Here is an 18,673-nt window from a genome sequence, read left to right as displayed (position 1 = left end):
AGGACTCATTTGCAGGGTTATGAGGAAAAGCTGGGGTGTGCGACTAAATTGGAGAGTTCTTTCAAAGAGCCGGCACAGGCACGACGGACCGAATGGCCTCCTTCTGATCTGTAAGATTCTACCATTCTACGCCTCCCCTAACCACCAAAAACCTTCCTCATTCATGCTCAGTGAATGCTTCATAATTCACTGAGATGTGGAAGTGCTGGTGTCTTTGCCTCTGCCCCAGTGCTTGACACAGTAGTGATGGCTGTATGAGTGGTTTCTGGTGCAGGGCTTGGCATCCCAGATGGTCCAGATTGTTCTGTGGAGAAAAAGAGAGGATTGATACCAGTAGGATATTATCAGGAGTATTATTTGTGTGTAGGTACTACAACACACACACTGACCAGGATTCTGCGGTCAGCAGCGAATGAACGTTACACTTTCCCACAGACCTTCTATGAGATTTTGCACTGGAACTTGCTGTGATCAGTGTGTCATTTTGGGACCGGTGTGAACAGGGCAAACAACTGTGTATCTCCTTAACTAATCAGATTGAAGAATGCTTATGGAGCAGCACAGTCTAAACCAGGAAGTGTAAATTAGAATATTTAATTCAATGCCAAATCATGTATGGAAAGCAAAATAAAGAGAAAGAAAGATGGGATTAAGTGAGAGATAAAAGAGACAGAAAGAAAAGTTAAAAAGAATACTTTATTTACTTTTTTATATCTCCAAGAATAATTAAAATCTGAAGGAATGAGACTCCACACTTGTAAAAGTTAATTTTCAGTGCCATAGAGGTTATTTGGCAATAATTAAGACTTATCGCAGCGTTAAAAAGAGTGTGTGTGTTGGATAGTACTAGAGAAGAAAGTAGTACTAGAGGCGGAAGTAGCACCATATTAGATAGGAGAACACCAAGAAAGACGACGAAAGTTCAAAAATGGGTTTAGAATGCATGTACATAAACACACAAAGTGTGGTGAATAAGGTTGGTGAGCTACAAGCACAATTAGCCGTGTGGCAATATGATGGGAGGTAGAGGAGCAAATCTGCAGGGAAATCGCAGAGATATGCAAGAGGACTTTAATTACCCCAATAGCGATTGGAATAGTGCTAGGGTAAAGGGAAAGGAGGGGGAGGAATTTCTGAAATGTGTTCAGGAGAATTTCCTTGACCAGTATGTTCTTGGCCCAACTAGGAAAGAGGCATTGCTGGAACTGGTGCTGGGGAATGAGGTGGGCCAGGTCGACCAAGTGTCTGTGGGAGAACACTTGGGTACAAGTGATCATCGTATCATAAGATTTAGATTAGCAATGGAGAGGAGCAAGGAACAATCTAGAGTGGAACTTCTAAACTGGAATAGGGATAACTTCAATGGGATGCGAAAGGTTCTAGCCAGGGTAAAATGGAACCAAAGACTGACAGGAAAAACTGTAACGGAACAATGGGTGATCTTTAAGGAGGAGATGTTCTAAGTACAGGCTAGGTACATTCCAATAAGAGGGAAGGGTAAGGGAACCAAAGCCAGGACTCCTTGGATGACGAGGGAGATAGAGAAGATGATGAAACAAAAGAAGAGGGTGTATGATGCATGTCAGGTGAATTCTTCACGGGAGAACCAGACCAATAAGTTGAGAGGGGAAGTAAAGATGAAAATAAGACTGGCAAAGAGAGAATATGAGAGTAGAATGGTGGTTAACATAAAAGGGAACCGAAAAATCTTCTACCGGTTTGTAAACAGTAAGTAGTAAGAGGCGGGGTGGAGCCTATTAGGGACAAAGAAGGTGTTATATGCTTAGAGGCGCAAGGCAAGGCTAGAATGTATCGGTATTTACTAAGGAGGTGGATGCTGACAAAATATCGTTGGCAGTGGAAAAGGTAGAAGCAATGGAAGGGGTGAAAATTGATAGGATGTACTAGAAAGACTGGGTATGCTTAGACTGGACAAGTCACCTTGTCTAGACGGCTTGCATCCCAGATTGCTAAGGGAATTGGGGGAGGAGATAGCGGAAGGGCTTGCCATAATTTTCCAATCTTCCCTAGATGCGGGGGAGGTGCCTGAAGATTGGAAAGTGACAAATGTGACACCATTGTTCAAGAAAGGGTTTAAGGACAATCCTAGTAACTACAGGCCGATCAGTTTAACATCAGTGGTGGGTAAAGTTTTAGAAACAATAATCAAGGAAAAAATTAACCGGCACTTGGAAAGGTTTAAGCTAATTAAGGCGAGCCAGCACGGATTTGTAAAAGGCAGATCGTGTTTGACTAATCTAATTGAATTTTTTGATGAAGTAACAGGGAGGATTGATGAAGGGAATGCAATGGGTGTTGTCTACATGGATTTTAGGAAGGCGTTTGACAAAGTACCACATAGAAGGCTGGTTAACAAAATTGAGGCTCATGGAATAGGTGGGTCAGTGGCAGCTTGGATAAGGAATTGGCTTAAGGACAGAAAACAGCGAGTTGTGGTAAATGGCTGTTTTTCAGACTGAAGGATGGTAGACAGTGGTGTGTCCCCCCCAAAGGTCAGTGCTGGGGCCACTGATTTTTTTGATATATATAAATGACCTGGATATTGGAACAGAGTAGACTTTCTAAATTTGCCAATGACACCAAACTTGGGGGTGTGGCAAACAATGAGGATGATACCAATCGACTGCAACAGGACATAGAAAGGCTAGCAGAATGGGCAGACAAGTGGCAGATGGAATTTAATACAGAGAAGTGTGAGGTGATGCATTTTGGCAGAAGGAACAGGGAGAAGCAATATATACTTAATGGCACAGTTTTAAAGAGTGTGCGGGGACAGAGGAACCTGGGAGTTAATGTGCATAGGTCCCTGAAGGTGGCGGGACATATTGAGAGAGTGGTTAGCAAAGCATATGGGATCTTGGGCTTCATAAATAGAGGTATTGAGTACAAAAGCAGAGAAATTAGGCTGAGCCTTTATAAAGCGCTGGTTAGGCACAACTGGAGTATTGCGTCCAGTTCTGGTCACCACACTTTATGAAGGATGTAAAAGCACTTGAGAGGGTGCAGAGAAGATTTACCAGGCTGGTTCCGGGGATAGGGGATTTTAGCTACAAGGACAGGTTGTTTTCATTAGAGCAAAGGAGGTTGAGGGGTGATTTGATAGAGGTGTACAAGATTATGACGGGTTTGGATAGGCTAGACGGGGAAAGGCTGTTCCCACTAGTTAATGGTACAAGGACTAGGGGACACAGATTTAAGGTTTTGGGCAAGAGATACGGGGGGATGTGAGGGAAAACTTTTTTACACAGCGAGTGGTGATGACCTGGAACTCGCTGCCGACAGAAGTGGTGAAAGCGGACACACTCAATGTTTTCAAGGGGAGACTGGATAGGCACTTGAGGGAAATAAACTTGCAGGGCTACGGGGATAGAGCGGGGGAATGGGACTGACTGGATTGCTCTGCAGAGAGCTGGCGCGGACTCGATGGGCTGAATGGCCTCCTTCTCTGCCATTATGACTATGACTTACACTAGAATAGAGAAACCATAACTTTTTCTGGCGAGTTTAGTGGGTATCTGGTAGGTATTTACTGCAACTTCACACTTTCCATGTGTTTGAATGGCGAGTCTCTGGGCGAGATACTGGTGTAGCGAAGCTTCTGGAGGAGCAGCGTTTTCTTGTTTAATTGCACGTGTTGTCACCAGAATTTGCTGTCCGATCTACTCTTTAATAACGATGAATGCTGATAGCCTCACCATTATTTTTAATCACAAAATCTGGACCAATGTCTATGCAGGTAGCGATGATATGCATTAGCATGTTTTTTTAATTCTTCCTGTAAATCATACTTTCCAACAACTATGATTCAATGAATTTCATGATATAGAAGGAATGACACATACCAGATTCAATTGCACCATCACTTCTGCTGTTAAGAGGGCCATATATTCTTTTTCTTCGCCCCTTTATGTATCCGGCGGTTGAAGGACATTTCCTTATTTTTTTTTAAACCTGTGGAACATTTTCTTGACTTCTTGCCATGTGAGTGGTGTCCTAATTGGTATTATCTTCCCAGGCCTGTTTTCTGATGTGCAGATTGGGGGCAGCCAACCAATTACTACTACTTTCCTTGCCCGTACCTCTTCCACAATGATGGACAGTTGAGTGTTATTAAAATGTACCTTTTCCAATTAGTTTCTAAGCCGTATGTTTCTACTCTTTACTTCTTCCTTTCTAGTCTTAGATGAAAATATCACTACAAAAACCTATTTTGCTCCCTTTCCAGACAGACACTGGGCCCGAAAATCCTCTGCCAACAATGCAGCAGGACAAACACCGCTGATGCCACTGGAGTATCTGATGTCAGGGAATTAAATATTGCCAGCAGGCACCCTCACCAGTATGGGTGAATTTTAGGCACCCACTGGGGAAGAGAGGCAGCAATAAATTGCTACTTGGAGTAGCAGTTAGCAGGAGTGTTTCTAAAGTACAGGCAAACAAGCTGACTGTTCTCCCCCCCGCCCCACTCCCGATACAGGAGGGCCAATCCAAACACTAGTGGCAAGGAATTCTGGGGTTTTCTACGCCATGACTCCAGCCTTGAAACTGCGGTGAGGCCCCACTTCTGCTCCCAGCTGACCTATATGCCAGGTTCATCCCAGCGTCCAAAACACTGGGCAGAAGAAAGTCTGGGGCTGAACAAATTCCAGCCCTAGGAAATCTGCTTATGATGTCAGCAACCATGTTGTGCCAAGCCCAGGGCCCTGTGCAAATGTCCTGCTGTTGGAATTCTGGGCAGACCATCTGGCATTTTCAAGCCCCGTTAGAATTGCCATTCCCCTCTGGGTCTCTTATGCCAGACGTCCACCCAAGATCTGCCAGTGGACTCAAGAACTTTTGTAGCTCGTGCCTTATTGAATGACAATGTATCTGTAGCACAGCCAACCTTGTACTGCCCATTCACACCTTTAAGTTCCCAAACACAACCAGGGAGCACTGCTTCCCATATTCCAACTGCTGGTGCCATTTTTGACAAAATAGGAGTCGACAAAACAGTGAGCTCTTTTCAGTTATCAGAATTGGATGATAGTGCAGCAGGCTATTCCGAGAGGGAGTGCTGCATTGTTGGAGGTGCCGTCTTTCAGACAAGACAGTAAACCGAGGCTCCTTCTACCTGCTCAAGTGGAGGTAAAGATCCCACGGCACTATTCGAGAAGGGGATTTCTCCCAGTGTCCTGGCTAACATTTAATCCTCAACCAACACCAAAAAAAATTATCTGCCCATTTATTTCACTGCCGATTCTTGTGTGCAAACTGGCTATCGCGTTTTCTACATTACAACAGTGACTAAACTTCAAAGTACTTAATTGGTTGTAAAGCACTTTGGGATGCCGTGAGGTTGTGAAAGGTGCTGTAGTTTTTGTTTTTTCACTGCACCCCTACAAAACAGCCAGCATTACTGGGGTGCGTTTTTTTAAAGTTAGCCCTACCAACTTTTCTGCCCTCCTGAAGAAGCCAATTGCTACTGGGGTACAATTCATATTTTGGTCATTCTTCATGTGTGTGAGGCTGGACAATGCGTCACCCAATGACTACACATTCACACTTTCCAGCTATCCTGAGCAGAAATCATGCCTTCTTTCCCCCCTCCGAGCTCGCAAAATGCCACTCCAGCTGAGGTCAACTAACTCAGTACATACCAGAAATTAAAGCTGGGATCTTCCTGATTTATACATCACTTCCACATCAAGCAGTGCAATTACCAACTGGGCCAGTAGAGGGAATTCTAAGACATAAATACTACAGGAAACAGTAAATTGAGACCAACATTTTTACAAAAGCACAACCAAGGGTAAGAGTGGCGAAAATGCAAACGTATTTACAAATTTTGCACGGCATTTTTCTGCAAGAGTGATTGACTTTAAAGAAAGTTACAATTTACCTAAATGAGGGATACTTGACGGGTCTGCACACTCGGCTTTATATCGGGAAACAATCTCTCCACCTCACTGAAAAGAAATATCAACTAGATGCAACCTTGCCGCCTCCTCTTCCTTGTATAACCCTACAGGTGACGTGGCCTACTCTACAGTAATGTTAGCAATATCATTGTTGCTTGTAGGTTAATGGACAGTTTGTTTTAATGGTAATGCTTCGATTTTTACCTCTGCTCTAGCTTGTTCGATAAATTCAAGCGGAGCTTTTCCGAAGCGGAAAGAAGCCCTGATCCAGGGAATCCAGCCGCCTATGCACGGAGGAGCCGCTGTCTTCCGCGGCTCCCTCTGCTTTAACAGCCACTGCAGCAGGGCTGCAGCCGCCAGGGCCAGCAGGACGGGAACCAGGAGCAACATGTAGCCCAGAGCATCCATTGCGACACCAGCAGCCTGCGAATGGCGTAGAGGGCACGCGGCACTGCCCACAACCGATGATTGGCAGCGCAATGAACTCGGGGGGGAGGGGACAGTCCGATCTTGCTGAGCCAGTCTTCAGCTCTCCAATGCGAACACATTTAGTTCTGCAAGCCATTCTCGCATCGTGCTTGTGATTCTTTTCTGAACCCCCTCCCCCACTTTTTAAGCACAATGTAACCAAAATTGTGCAAAATATTCCAAAAATAATCATCTTATACGATCAAATAACCTCGAACAATATCAATAAAGCAACTTGATGTCTCCGATTTGTTAGCTGCTCCTCTGACATTACTTACAATGAGTCAGAGACACTCATCTGGCATATCCCTGTGTCCAACTTCACTTCTGCTCCTTTGTCTTGTACTGTATTTCTCTCCTTGGTTTCTCTCACTGCCGTCCTGCTTCTCTACCTTTATCTCTTATTATGTTTGTAGCAGTTCTCAGCTGCACAATTACCTCAGTATTTCTGACATTACATTAGTGCATCAAACCTGGGGGTCATGAATGAGTTTGAAGCAGGGTAGAAAATGAGGTTAAAACTGAAGTCTATCTTTAGACCAGAGGGTTGAAGGGTGTCTTAGAGAAATATGCAATTGTTCTTTAAGCTTGTGCTGTACTTTGTTAAAACAGTGAATGAGACCAATGCCAATTGGTTTCCCTTCTCTCCCACTTTCTCGTATTGGCCTGAGGCTCCCACCTCCTCTGCTATTAACACACCCTTGTTAATGCTTCTCTCCACTACTTGATTTGAGATGACCTGTTAACCATTCCAATCAGGGGCTTTGAGCAGCTCCAATATGCAAACTAAACCTTTGCATCGGGCCCCTAAAAGAAAAACGCCACCCCTAATCCAGCTAGCCTGATTCACTAATGGAATCTGGAGGGATCAACCTGTCACTGGAAGTGATATTACTCGCACTCGGCTTCAGATAACCCTGCAAGCCAATTCCCTAACAGATAGGATTGGGCAAGCATGGAAAGCCTTGTGCCAGTAAATTGTACAGATTTAGCTGGTTAAACTCCAGCAGTACCCCTCTGTATACTTGGGGATCTCTAAATCTTGGCTCTTCCAGCCTGCACCTAAGCTCTCTGGATTTAAGTAAGTGGAGTGTGCCTTTGTAGGGAGAAAGATTGCACTCCATATTGAGCAAATATAAACTACCTGTGTGGAAACAGTTCTTCCATATAAGGTAGTAATTTACATGTACTTCCTCTAAACTAGTATACAGTATTTGCTACTCCCAGTGTGGTCTCTATATTGGGAAAATCAAATATCGATTAGGTGATCACTTTGCCAAACACCTCCATTCTGTTGTCAAGTGTGGCTCTGAGCTGCCTGTGACTCACCATTTTAACTCTTCCCTCCCATTCCTGCTCTGATGTCTCCAGTTTTGGCCTCTTACAGTGTTTCCAATGAAGCTCAACACAAGCTCCAGGAACAATATCTTTCTTTCTCCTTAGTACTCTGCAACCTTCTGGTCTGAACATTGAGAGTAGTAAAATACGGCCTCAGCTATATCCTGCGTTTTTTTAATAAAGAGGATACTGATGATGTGTGTGGGCTGCTGGTGTCCAGTGGGGGGAAGGGATGCAGGTTGAATTTTGGGTTGGAGACTGTTGAATCCGTGAATGTTAATGTATGGTATTCTTCAATAAATTGACAGAGACTGCAGAGGAACAATTAACAGGTGTTTACTGGATGCAGGTTACTCAAAAACTAAAGTACAGATCCCTACTCAGGGTTTATATACCGGTGTGGTCACTACCGGTACTACAGTATACAGGAACTGTAAAAAGTAGTTCTCCCCTTAAAGGTACATACACTACAATTCCTCCCCTTTTAGATTAACAGTACCATAACATTCATTTAACAATTAACACTTTTAACATGTAACATTAACGGCAAATAGTCCATTTATAAATTCAGTCTTTGGGGCGGCTTCCTGATCCTTTCTGGATAGTGCCTTTCCGGAGTGTCTTGCTCTTGGTGCGGAGGCGATTCTGGCCCCCTGTCGTCGGTTGGTTCATCAGCTTCCGATGCTACTGTTTCTGGGGTAGATGCTACCGGTATGTCGGGTTCATCACCAGGTACGTGAGACCTGGGGTGGACTCTTTCCTGTGACTCTAGGATCTGGTCGACATGGCGTCTCACGATGTTCTCCCCAACATCCACGGTGTACATTAGTGGCCCCTGCCGTGTGCATATAGTTCCTGGTTGCCATTTCTCTGTTCGGTAGTCGCGAGCCAAGACTGGTTGCCCTACATTGAAGCTCCTTGTCGGCTTCTCATTGATGTGCTGGAATTGCTTATTCTCAACATCTCTTCGTACATTTGGTTTGAGCAAATCCAGACAAGATCTCAACCTTCGGTTAAAGAACATCATGGCCGGGGTCTGGTTGGTGACTGCATGTGTCGCATTTCTGTAGGCTAACAGGAAATTGTCCACCTTATGCTGCAGTGGAATGTCGTCATCGCACATGGCCCTTACTGCTTTTTTAAAGGTTTGTACAAACCTCTCAGCCAATCCATTGGTGGCTGGATGATACAGAGCGGAGGTGTAATGCCTTACCCCATTCCTTTTCATAAATCTTTGAAACTCTTCGGACACAAACTGTGGTCCGTTATCAGAGCAAATCTGCTCTGGCAAGCCGTTCCTGGCAAAGATGGTCCGTAGGACTGCAATAGTTTTCTCCGTGGTGGTGGAGGATATTTTGATCACCTCAGGCCATTTCGAGTGCGCATCCACAGCTATTAAAAACATTGAGTCCATGAATGGACCAGTGAAATCAATATGCACCCGTTGCCATGGAGATGAGGGCCACTCCCATGGGTGTAGAGGGGCATGTGGTGGTGCATTTTGGACCTTCTGGCATCCTGACCAGCTCTTTGTCAGGTCCTCGATTTGCTGATCGATCCCCGGCCACCACACATAAGCCCTATCAAGGCTTTTCATTTTCACCCCTCCCAGATGGCCTTCGTGAAGCTCATTGAGCACTCTCTCCCTTAACTTGGGTGGAATTACCACTCGGGAACCTCACAGCAAGGTTCCCTGGCATACTGACAGCTGTTCTCTTCTGGATGAGAATGCTGGCAACAGTGAGTCGCCATGTGCTGGCCATCCCTTCATCGTCAAATCATATACCCGAGACAGTGTCGGGTCATTTCGGGCCTCCTTCTCTACACCAGCGTTAGTTACTGGCAAGCATTCAATTATAGTCGAATGATATATTTCGACAGGATCCACTGCTGGTGCTTCCTCCGCAGTAGGTAGTGGCAGGCGTGATAGCCCATCAGCGTTTCCATGCTGTTTCATACCCTTATACTCGATATCATATTGGTGCGCCCCTAGAAAAAGGGACCATCTTTGTAGCCGTTGCGCAGTCATCACTGGAACGCCCTTCTTTGGGTTAAAGATGGAGACAAGTGGTTGGTGGTCAGTCAGCAAGGTGAACTTCTGCCCGTGCAGATAGTGGTTGAACTTTTTCACTCCCCACACTAGGCTGAGGGCCTCCCTGTCAATCTGGGCATAGTTACGCTCGGCTGAGGTTAGTGACCGAGACGCAAAGGCTACTGGCCTCTCCGAGCCGTCTGGGAATTTGTGCGACAGCACGCTCCAATGCCATAGGGTGATGCATCACACGCCAACCGAATTGGTAGTGCCGGGTTGAAATGAGCCAACACCTCTTTTGATGTGATCAATTCTTTGCACTTCTGGAAAGCTCGTTTACATTCGTCATTCCACTTCCATGGTACCCCCGTTTGCAGTAGGGTGTTCAGTGGGTGTAGAACTGTAGACAAATTCGGCAAGAACTTATGGTACCATTTCACCAACCCGAGGAACGACCTCAGTTGTGACACATTTCCCAGTGCTGGAGCCTTGACTACTGCCTCAATCTTTTCAGGGGACTTATGTAACCCCTCTTCATCAATAACGTGGCCACAATACGAGATCTGCTTCTGGAAAAACTCGCATTTGTGGCAATTAGCTCGGAGCCCATAATCCTTCAATCTAGTGAGCACCTGCTCCAGGTTGGCGAGGTGATCACTGTCATTTTCGCCCGTGACCAGGATGTCGTCCAAATAACACTGGGTCCCTGGAATCCCTTGCAGGACTTGATCCATTGCCCTTTGCCAAATAGCTGAAGCTGATGCTACCCCGAACACCAGCCGGTTGTATTGGTAGAGACCTTTATGAGTGTTGATCGTGAGGTACTGTTGAGGCTTCTTCTACCTCCATTTGCAGGTACGCCTGGGCCAGATCAATCTTAGTGAAGCGTTTCCCTCCAGATAGCGAGGCGAAAATATCTTCAAGCCGCAGAAGCGGATATTGTACAGTGTGAAGGACTGGGTCCACTGTCACCTTAAAGTCCCCACAGATGCGAACCTTCTTTGGTTCCCCAGGCGTATTACTCAATGACCTCTTCATTACAGGAACGATGGGTGTAGCCCACTCGCTCCAGTCCACTTTGGATAGCACTCCTGAACGTTCCAAACCTTCCAGCTCTGCTTCGACGGCTGGGCGGATCGCATAAGGTACCGGTCTGGCCTTAAAAAACTTTGGGCTTGCATATTCCTCTATTTTGATCGTTGCTGTTATGCCTTTTAGTGTTCCGAGTCCCTCCTGGAACACTTCTTGTGCGTCAGTTAGCATTTTTGACAGTCGTCCCGGTGTGACGTCGTCATCCTTTTTGGCATCTACAGTCAGTGCTTGTATGGAATGCCAATCTAGCTGTATCTTCCGGATCCATTCACGCCCTAGTAGTGGCGGTCCTCCATCTGGCAATACATATATGTCCATTTTTGGTGTTTCCTTGCCGTTGTATATCACGTTCACCCTTATTTTTCCTTTGTGGTAGACTTTTTGCCCCGTGTACGTCTTCAAGACGATCTCTGTATCTCTCAAGGGTATATGTGAGAATAGCCGCTTGTAGTCCCTTTGGTTTATGACTGTTAGGGCTGATCCTGTGTCCAATTCCATTTTCACTTGGACTCCGTCTACCTTGAGTGTGACCCAGATAATTTGGTGATCCTCCATTTTGATTACATGATGTAGTTTCAGACAACCCAGCTCCTTGCTTCCGGAGTCTGTATCACTTTTCTGTTCGTCTGAACTACTCTCCGTCACCTTATGTACCTTCTTGTACTTCTCCTGTCGAGATTTCTGGCTGCTGGTTTTCTTTCCCGACCTGCAGACACTTGCTCTGTGTCCTACTTTTCCACACTGTCTGCACACTTGGTCCTTGAACCAACAGTCCTTGTGGTCGTGTGTTGTTTTGCTGCAGCGATAACACTTCACTGTTCCATATGACATTTCATTTGTGCCATATTCTTGCGATCTCCGTTGTATCACTGCAGCGCCCCGTGCGGCTGCTTCGTGTGATCCTGCCATGCTGAAAGCCTTGTCCAGCGTAAGATCCTTTTCTGATAGAAGCCGTTTCTGGGTTCCTTCACTTCGAAGCCCACACACAAACTTGTCCCTTAAAGTATCTGCTAGTCCCGTTCCAAACTGGCAGTGTTTCGATAGTTTGTGCAGTTCCGTTAAATACTCAGCATTACTTTCATCTTTATGCTGGTTCCTTTTGTGAAACTTAAATCTTTCGGCTATCAGCAGCGGTGTGGAGTTTAAGTGGTCCTGTAGGATTGCCACTATGCTTTCAAAATCCTTTTCCACTGGCTTCTCTGGGGTTATTAGGTTTCGCAGTAAGCCGTATGTTTTTGCACCCATGGAATTCAACAATACCAGTGCTTTCCTGGCATCTGGCACTTCATTCGCCTTGCAGTACACTTCTACACGTTCTATATATGTTGCCCAATCTTCGACTTCATTGTCGAATGCTGTGACACTGCCACTCTTCTGCATCCTTGGGTGTGGTTAGACTAGCTAAAAATGGCATCTCCCGCGCTCTCCCTTCTTCTCCGCCGGCTCAAAATGGCGTCTCCCGCGCTTCTTTCCTCCCCCGCGGACGCTGCTCAGCCCTTGAAACCCCGGCCGCGCTCTGCGCCTTTTCCCTTCTCTCGTTGACGCCGCTCGGTCTTCAACCCCGGCTGCGCCCTGTGCGCTTCACCCTCTCTCTTACCCCATCGACGCTGCTCGGCCTTTTTGTGTGCCGTCGATCGGCTCCAGCCGCTGCCGTCCGGGAAGGGTCTGCGCCGTACCTGCTGCCAGCCCGCTGTACTGGATCGTCTCGACTGGGGAACCAAGCCCAGCTCTCCACAGCCTCCTCTGCGATGTTCAAGTCCTCTCCGGATGGTCGATGCCCGCACTGGTGGAATCGGCCTTCTTTTACAGAATTGCAGGTAGGTTCGAATCAACTCGTCGCCACTGTTGAATCCGTGAATGTTAATGTATGGTATTCTTCAATAAATTGACAGAGACTGCAGAGGAACAATTAACAGGTGTTTACTGGATGCAGGTTACTCAAAAACTAAAGTACAGATCCCTACTCAGGGTTTATATACTGGTGTGGTCACTACCGGTACTTACAGTATACAGGAGCTGTAACAAGTAGTTCTCCCCTTAAAGGTACATACACTACAGAGACCCTTTGTCAGAACACAGAGGTGTGGAGGGGGGCAGTACCCTCTTGTTTCTATTTTTCAGAACTGGCAGACCCAGCCACAGTGTATTGCCCGTATTTTTTTAAAATTTCAGGGCTGACATATAGGCTTTCTGTGTTTTCAATTTCTCTCATCTTTTCACTTTTTTTAACCATGCCTCTTATTGTCTTAGCCATTCACATGTTTGTTTTTCTTTAATTTCTTTAATGTTTCTTTCCATTGTTTCACTAATCTATTTGCCAATACTTCCTCCCTGTTCCCTCCATCTCCCCTTTTTTTCTGATTCTAATAAATTGCTTGTACATCTTTTCATTTTCCACTTTGGAAGAAGTGCCCTTGTTGACTTGTCTGCTCTCTCCACATATGCTGACTGACCTGTTGGCCGCGATTTTGCCAGCACTCAGAGAGCGGGTTTGGAGGCGGGTCAGAGGTTAAATTCGATTTGATTGACGGCGGGTTCTGAATCCGCCGTCAACCTGCCTCCAAACAGCTTTCCCAAGTGTCGGGTCCCCGATTTGCGAATGGACCTGACACCTAGTGGCGGGAAGCGGATTTAAGGCAATTACCTGCCTATTAGCAGGTACTTGCCAGCTGTTTTTAGCCTGTTTTTGGATTTTCCCTCTTCTGGGTCGGGTTTCCCGACGTCCGGACGCTACGCCAGGTAAATGTGGTGTGTTGTGAGTCTGCTGTAATGTTTGTGGAATGATGACAGCTGCAGAAGTGGTGTGAAGGATGCAATGTTGCACATGGTGAGTTTCAGAGCAAAGAAAATGTTGGTTACTGCATTTTTAAAACATTTACAGATTTCTTTAGCTTACAAGTTTTTAAATCCAACTATATGTCCAGTGCCACCTCATTGGAAGAACCTCTCTCACCAGTGACAGATTGCTTCTGTCACCTCACCTGCAGCTGCCATCTATTCCAGCCTATGGAGGGAGCCATTGGAGAACTTGGGTGCAAGAGGTCACCTTTGTGCAGTGATTCTCAGTGTTTTCAGCACCTCAAAGCTGTCAAACACTGAGAAATCAACTGTCAAATAAAATTGTGCGTGATCCCTTTAAGGAAACCGGCAGATGATGCATCATCAAATGACATCATCAGACCCGCTTCCTGTTAATTGGTCGGCAAGCCCGTAGGGCGGGCTTAACGAGGTCAATCAAGGTAAAATCACATCTGTGGAGCGGAGGCAGCTGGGGGCGGGACTGGAAGCCGTAAACCAGCTGTCCCGCCCCCAACCCAACACCGATGACAAAATCGCGGCCTCTGTGTGTTTCCAGCATTTGCTGCTTTTGATTCAGATTTCTAACATTTGCAGAGTTATTTTAGTTGCTTTTTACAGATACCTCTCCAGCTCTTTTTGTGAAGAGAATATTAAATACATCAGTAACTACTTTTGATGGGAACAGTAAAAGATTGTTTAATATTGAGAATTTTTTTTGATTGATAGTCATGGAGACATACCATATATTTTCTATTACTTTGAACATAAAATGGATCCAGAACCTCAGATGAACAGATTTTTCAAACAACATTCAGCATTATTTGTTGTTCCTTGCTGCATCTCACTAGTTTTAGAAAATCCCATTTATAGTTAATGACCTGCTAAAAATGCACGTAACTGTTGACACTGTCATAATACTCCTGCACCAAACAATCCCCGCTTCCTACTTAATTACATACAAATCTGGGAGAGCAATCATTTTTACTTTACTTTGCAGAAGCTCATCTAAATTTATATGATGGCTCCTATCGCTGTTAGAATGTATTGCAGCTGAAGCAAAGAAAATTAAACCTAGGTTTTCAGAAAAAATATTACAAGAACAATAAGGTTGGTTTGCTAAATGTCTACTAAATACATTATAACAGAAATAATATTTTTTCTATATTTCTTGTACGATATTCTTTGGCAAAATAATTTGCAAACAAAATATTGCATGATATAAAATTATTTCCTGCACTAAATAAACATTAAAATCATGTATTGAAAATGATCATCAGCTTTTACTCAAACAAATAGGTATTGATATATATAGTCTTTACTGAACTATGAAATAAAAGTTTAAAAATAGTAAAGTATAATTATGGGAGATCAAATTGTTTTGTCATGACATAACGTCAAGATTTCATTTTAATGGGCATACTGATGTTTCTGTCTTTTGGGCGCTTATACTTTCCCATATGATCTAGAGGAGGGATTAAACAGTACCATTCTCAAATTTATTGATAATACAAAAATGGGCACATTTGCAATAGAGAACAAATCGTTAGGTTGCAGGCTGATTTGGCAAGATGCATGAATGGGCCTGTGTCATTTAATATGGACAAGCGCATGAGGGCACAGTAGGTGCAGAGGAAAGGAAGGGAAGGGGGAGATAAAGGGAGAGGAGGGGGACAGGGTGGGACGTGAGGTGAGGGGAGGAGGTGATGGGAGGGGGAGGGGTAGCAAGGGGAGAAGAGAGTCGGTGGGAGCGGGAGCAGGAGTGGAAGGGAAGAATGAGGGGGAAATGAAGGGAGAGAGGTTTGGAGGAGAAGGGAAGGAGAGGGAAAAGAGGCGAGAGGGGAGAAAGTTATAGGCAGAGCGGGAGAGAGGAGAGGAAGGGAATGGAGGAGAAGGGAAGACGCGAGGTGAGAGGGAGGAAGTGGAGGGATAGGTGAGAGGCGGAAGGTGGAGGAGGGAAGCGATAGTGCGGGAGAAAGGTGTTGCAAAAGAGGTGGGGAGGGCGAGAGAAGGTAGAGGAGGGCTGGGGAGAGAAGAAGGAGGGGGAGGAAAGCAGGGAAGGGGACAGAGAAAGAGCGAGGTAGAACAGTGTTCTCCAATATATTAACCACTACATTAACCACATGTGGCTGATTGGGAATGCAAATGTGGCTAATTTTGTTTTAATTAGTAAATAAAAAATGAGTACTAAACACTATTTTGATGAAAAGTCATCGACCTGAATCATTAACTCTGTTTCTCTCCCCACAGATGCTGTCTGACCGGCTGAGTATTTCCAGGATTTTCTGTTTTTATTTCAGATTTCCAGCATCCACAGTATTTTGCTTCTGTACTAGACACTGTCGTTGGGCTTGTGATCTCAATACTCATGTCTATACATCGTAAGCATGTGTATTTTACCCTTTTTGTGCATTTGATCATAAAATGGTAACAACAACTTTTATTACATTAAAGGTGCTATATAAATATAACATCCCAAGGCGTTTCACAGGAGTGTTATAAAAAAATAAATAAGAATTTGGCACTGAGCCATATAAGGAGATGTTAGGGCAGATGACCAAAAGCTTGGTCAAAGAGGTAGGTTTTAAGGAACGTCTTGAAGGTGTAAAGAGAAGTGGAGAGGCGGAGAGATTCCAGAGCTTAGGACCTAGGCAGCTGAAGGCACAGCAGCCAATAATGGAATGATTAAAATCAGGGATGTTCAAAAGGCCTGAATAGGCGGAGCGCAGAGGTCTACGGGGTTTATAGGGCTGGAGGAGATTGCAGAGAAAAAGAGGGGTGAGGCCATGGAGGGATTTAAAAACAAGGATGAGAATTTTAAAATCGAGGCATTGCTTAACTGGGAGCTACTGTAGGCCAGCAAGCACACGGGAGAAAGGTGAGCGGGACTTGGTGCGAGTTAGGACACGGGTGGCAGAGTTTTGGATGACCTCAAGTTTATGGAGGGTAGAACTAGGGAGGCTGGCCAGGAATTCATTGGAATAGTCAAGTCTAGAGGTGATAAAGGCATGGATGAAGGTTTCGGCAGCAGATAAGTTGAGGCAAGGGCAGAGACGGGTGATATTACAAAGGTGGAAATTAGTGTCTTAGTGATAGAATGGATATGAGGTAGGAAGCTCAAATCGTGATCAAATATGAAACAAAGGTTGCGAAGAGTCTTGGCCGGCCTTAGATAGTTGCCAGGGAGAGAGATCAAAATAGTGGAAAGGAAATGGAGTTTGTGGCGTAAACCAAAGACAATGGCTTTGGTCTTCCTGATATTTAATTGGATTAAATGAATGGGCAAAACTGCAGCAAATGGATTTCAATGTAGGCAAATGTGAGGTCATCCACTTTGGACCTGAAAAGGATAGAACAGGGTACCTTCTAAATGGTGAAAGGCTAAAAACAGTGGAGGTCCAAAGAGACTTGGGGGACCAGGTACATCGATCATTAAAATGTACAAGTACAGAAAATAATCAAAAAGGTTAATGGGATTTTTTAAAAATTCGTTCATGGGATGTGGGCGTCGCTGGCAAGGCCAGCATTTATTGCCCATCCCTAGTTGCCCTTGAGAAGGTGGTGGTGAGCCGCCTTCTTGAACCGCTGCAGTCTGTGTGGTGAAGGTACAGTGCTGTTAGGGAGGGAGTTCCAGGATTTTGACCCAGTGACAATGAAGGAACAGAGATATACTTCCAAGTCAGGATGGTGTGTGACTTGGAGGGGAACTTGGAGGTGGTGGTGTTCCCATGCGCCTTTATAGAGGACTAGAATACAAGGGGGTAGAAGTTATGCTGCCGCTATTTAAAACCCTGGTTAGATCACACCTGGAGTACTGTGAGCAGTTCTGGGCACCACACCTTAGGACGGATATATTGGCCTTGGAGGGAGTGCAGCGTAGGTTTACCAGAATGAAACCCGGACTTCAAGGATTAATTTACGAGGAGAGATTACACAAATTAGGGTTGTATTCCCTAGAATTTAGAAAGTTAAGGGGTGATCTGATTGAAGTTTTCAGGATATTAAGGGGAACAGATAGGGTAGAGAGAGAGAAACTATTTCCACTGGTTGGGGATTCTAGGACTAGGGGGCATAGTCTAAAAATTAGAGCCAGAGCTTTCAGGAGTGAAATTAGGAAACACTTCTACACACAAAGGGTGGTAGAAGTTTGGAACTCTCTTCCACAAACGGCAATTGACGCTAGATCAATTGTTAATTTTAAATCGGAGACTGATAGCTTTCTGTAGTCCAGAGGTATTAAGGGATATGGGCCAAAGGCGGGTATATGGAGTGAGGTCGCAGATCAGCCATGATCTCATTGAATGGCGGAGCAGGCTCGAGGGGCTGAATGGCCTCCTTGTTCCTATGAAACTTCTGCTCATCAGTGCTGGATGTCGGATAAGCAATCTGATAGTATGGAGATGGTGGAGGGTTCAATAGAGATGGAGAAGAGGTAGAGCTGGGTATCACCAGCGTATACAGGTGGACTATCCTTTATCCGAACTTCCGAAAACCTCTAAAAACCAAAAGTTTTTTTGTTCAGCATAAGTCGTGTGCACGACATGACCAGAGTGGCGCACGACTTACGCTGAGCAGGGCAGAGGGTCACAGAGTTCCCTCCTGGGTAGGAGATTGCAGGCCGAGCCGGGCAGTGTGAAGGAGATACCGGGAGAGTAAACCCAACAATACAGCGGCCCGTCCGATAGCTGCAGCGGCCCGTCCGATATTCTTTTTTCCCCGCGGCCCGTCCAATATTCTTTTCTCCCGACCCGACCCGAACCGTGGCCCGTCCGATATTCCTTTCTCCCCCACCCGACCCGACCCGACCCGAACCGCGGCCCGTCCGATATTCTTTTCTCCACCCACCCCCCCCCCCCGACCCGACCGATATTCTTTTCTCCCGACCCGACCCGAACCGCGGCCCGTCCGATATTCTTTTCTCCCCCCGACCCCCCCCCCCGAACCCCGGCCCCCCCCCGACCCCGGCCCCCCCCCGACCTGAACCGCGGCCCGTCCGATATTCTTTTCTCCCCCCTGACCCCCGACC

At 45.7% G+C, this 18,673-nt stretch overlaps 1 protein-coding gene and 1 long non-coding RNA gene across 2 annotated transcripts in view; one reads left to right on the top strand and one right to left on the bottom strand.

The window, feature by feature from the left end:
• The window catches only part of cyp39a1 (cytochrome P450, family 39, subfamily A, polypeptide 1), a 62,417-nt gene extending 56,088 nt beyond the window's left edge, over positions 1 to 6,329 (bottom strand). The window contains exon 1 of the mRNA XM_085997079.1: positions 6,126 to 6,329. Coding sequence (XP_085853205.1) covers positions 6,126 to 6,329 — 204 coding nt within the window. The remainder of the gene's footprint in view (positions 1 to 6,125) is intronic.
• On the top strand, positions 5,337 to 7,435 carry LOC147112624 (uncharacterized). Its single transcript, XR_015079532.1, has 2 exons — positions 5,337 to 6,031; positions 6,137 to 7,435. It is a non-coding gene; the product is annotated as an uncharacterized LOC147112624 (long non-coding RNA).
• The last annotated feature ends 11,238 nt before the right edge of the window (positions 7,436 to 18,673 follow it).

Source organism: Somniosus microcephalus, chromosome 9 (assembly GCF_052327205.1).
Source record: "Somniosus microcephalus isolate GS21.2 chromosome 9, FLI_Smic_1.0, whole genome shotgun sequence".
Taxonomy (NCBI): domain Eukaryota; kingdom Metazoa; phylum Chordata; class Chondrichthyes; order Squaliformes; family Somniosidae; genus Somniosus; species Somniosus microcephalus.
Note: the sequence above shows the minus strand (reverse complement) of the source record. Positions and strands in the feature narration are given on the sequence as shown.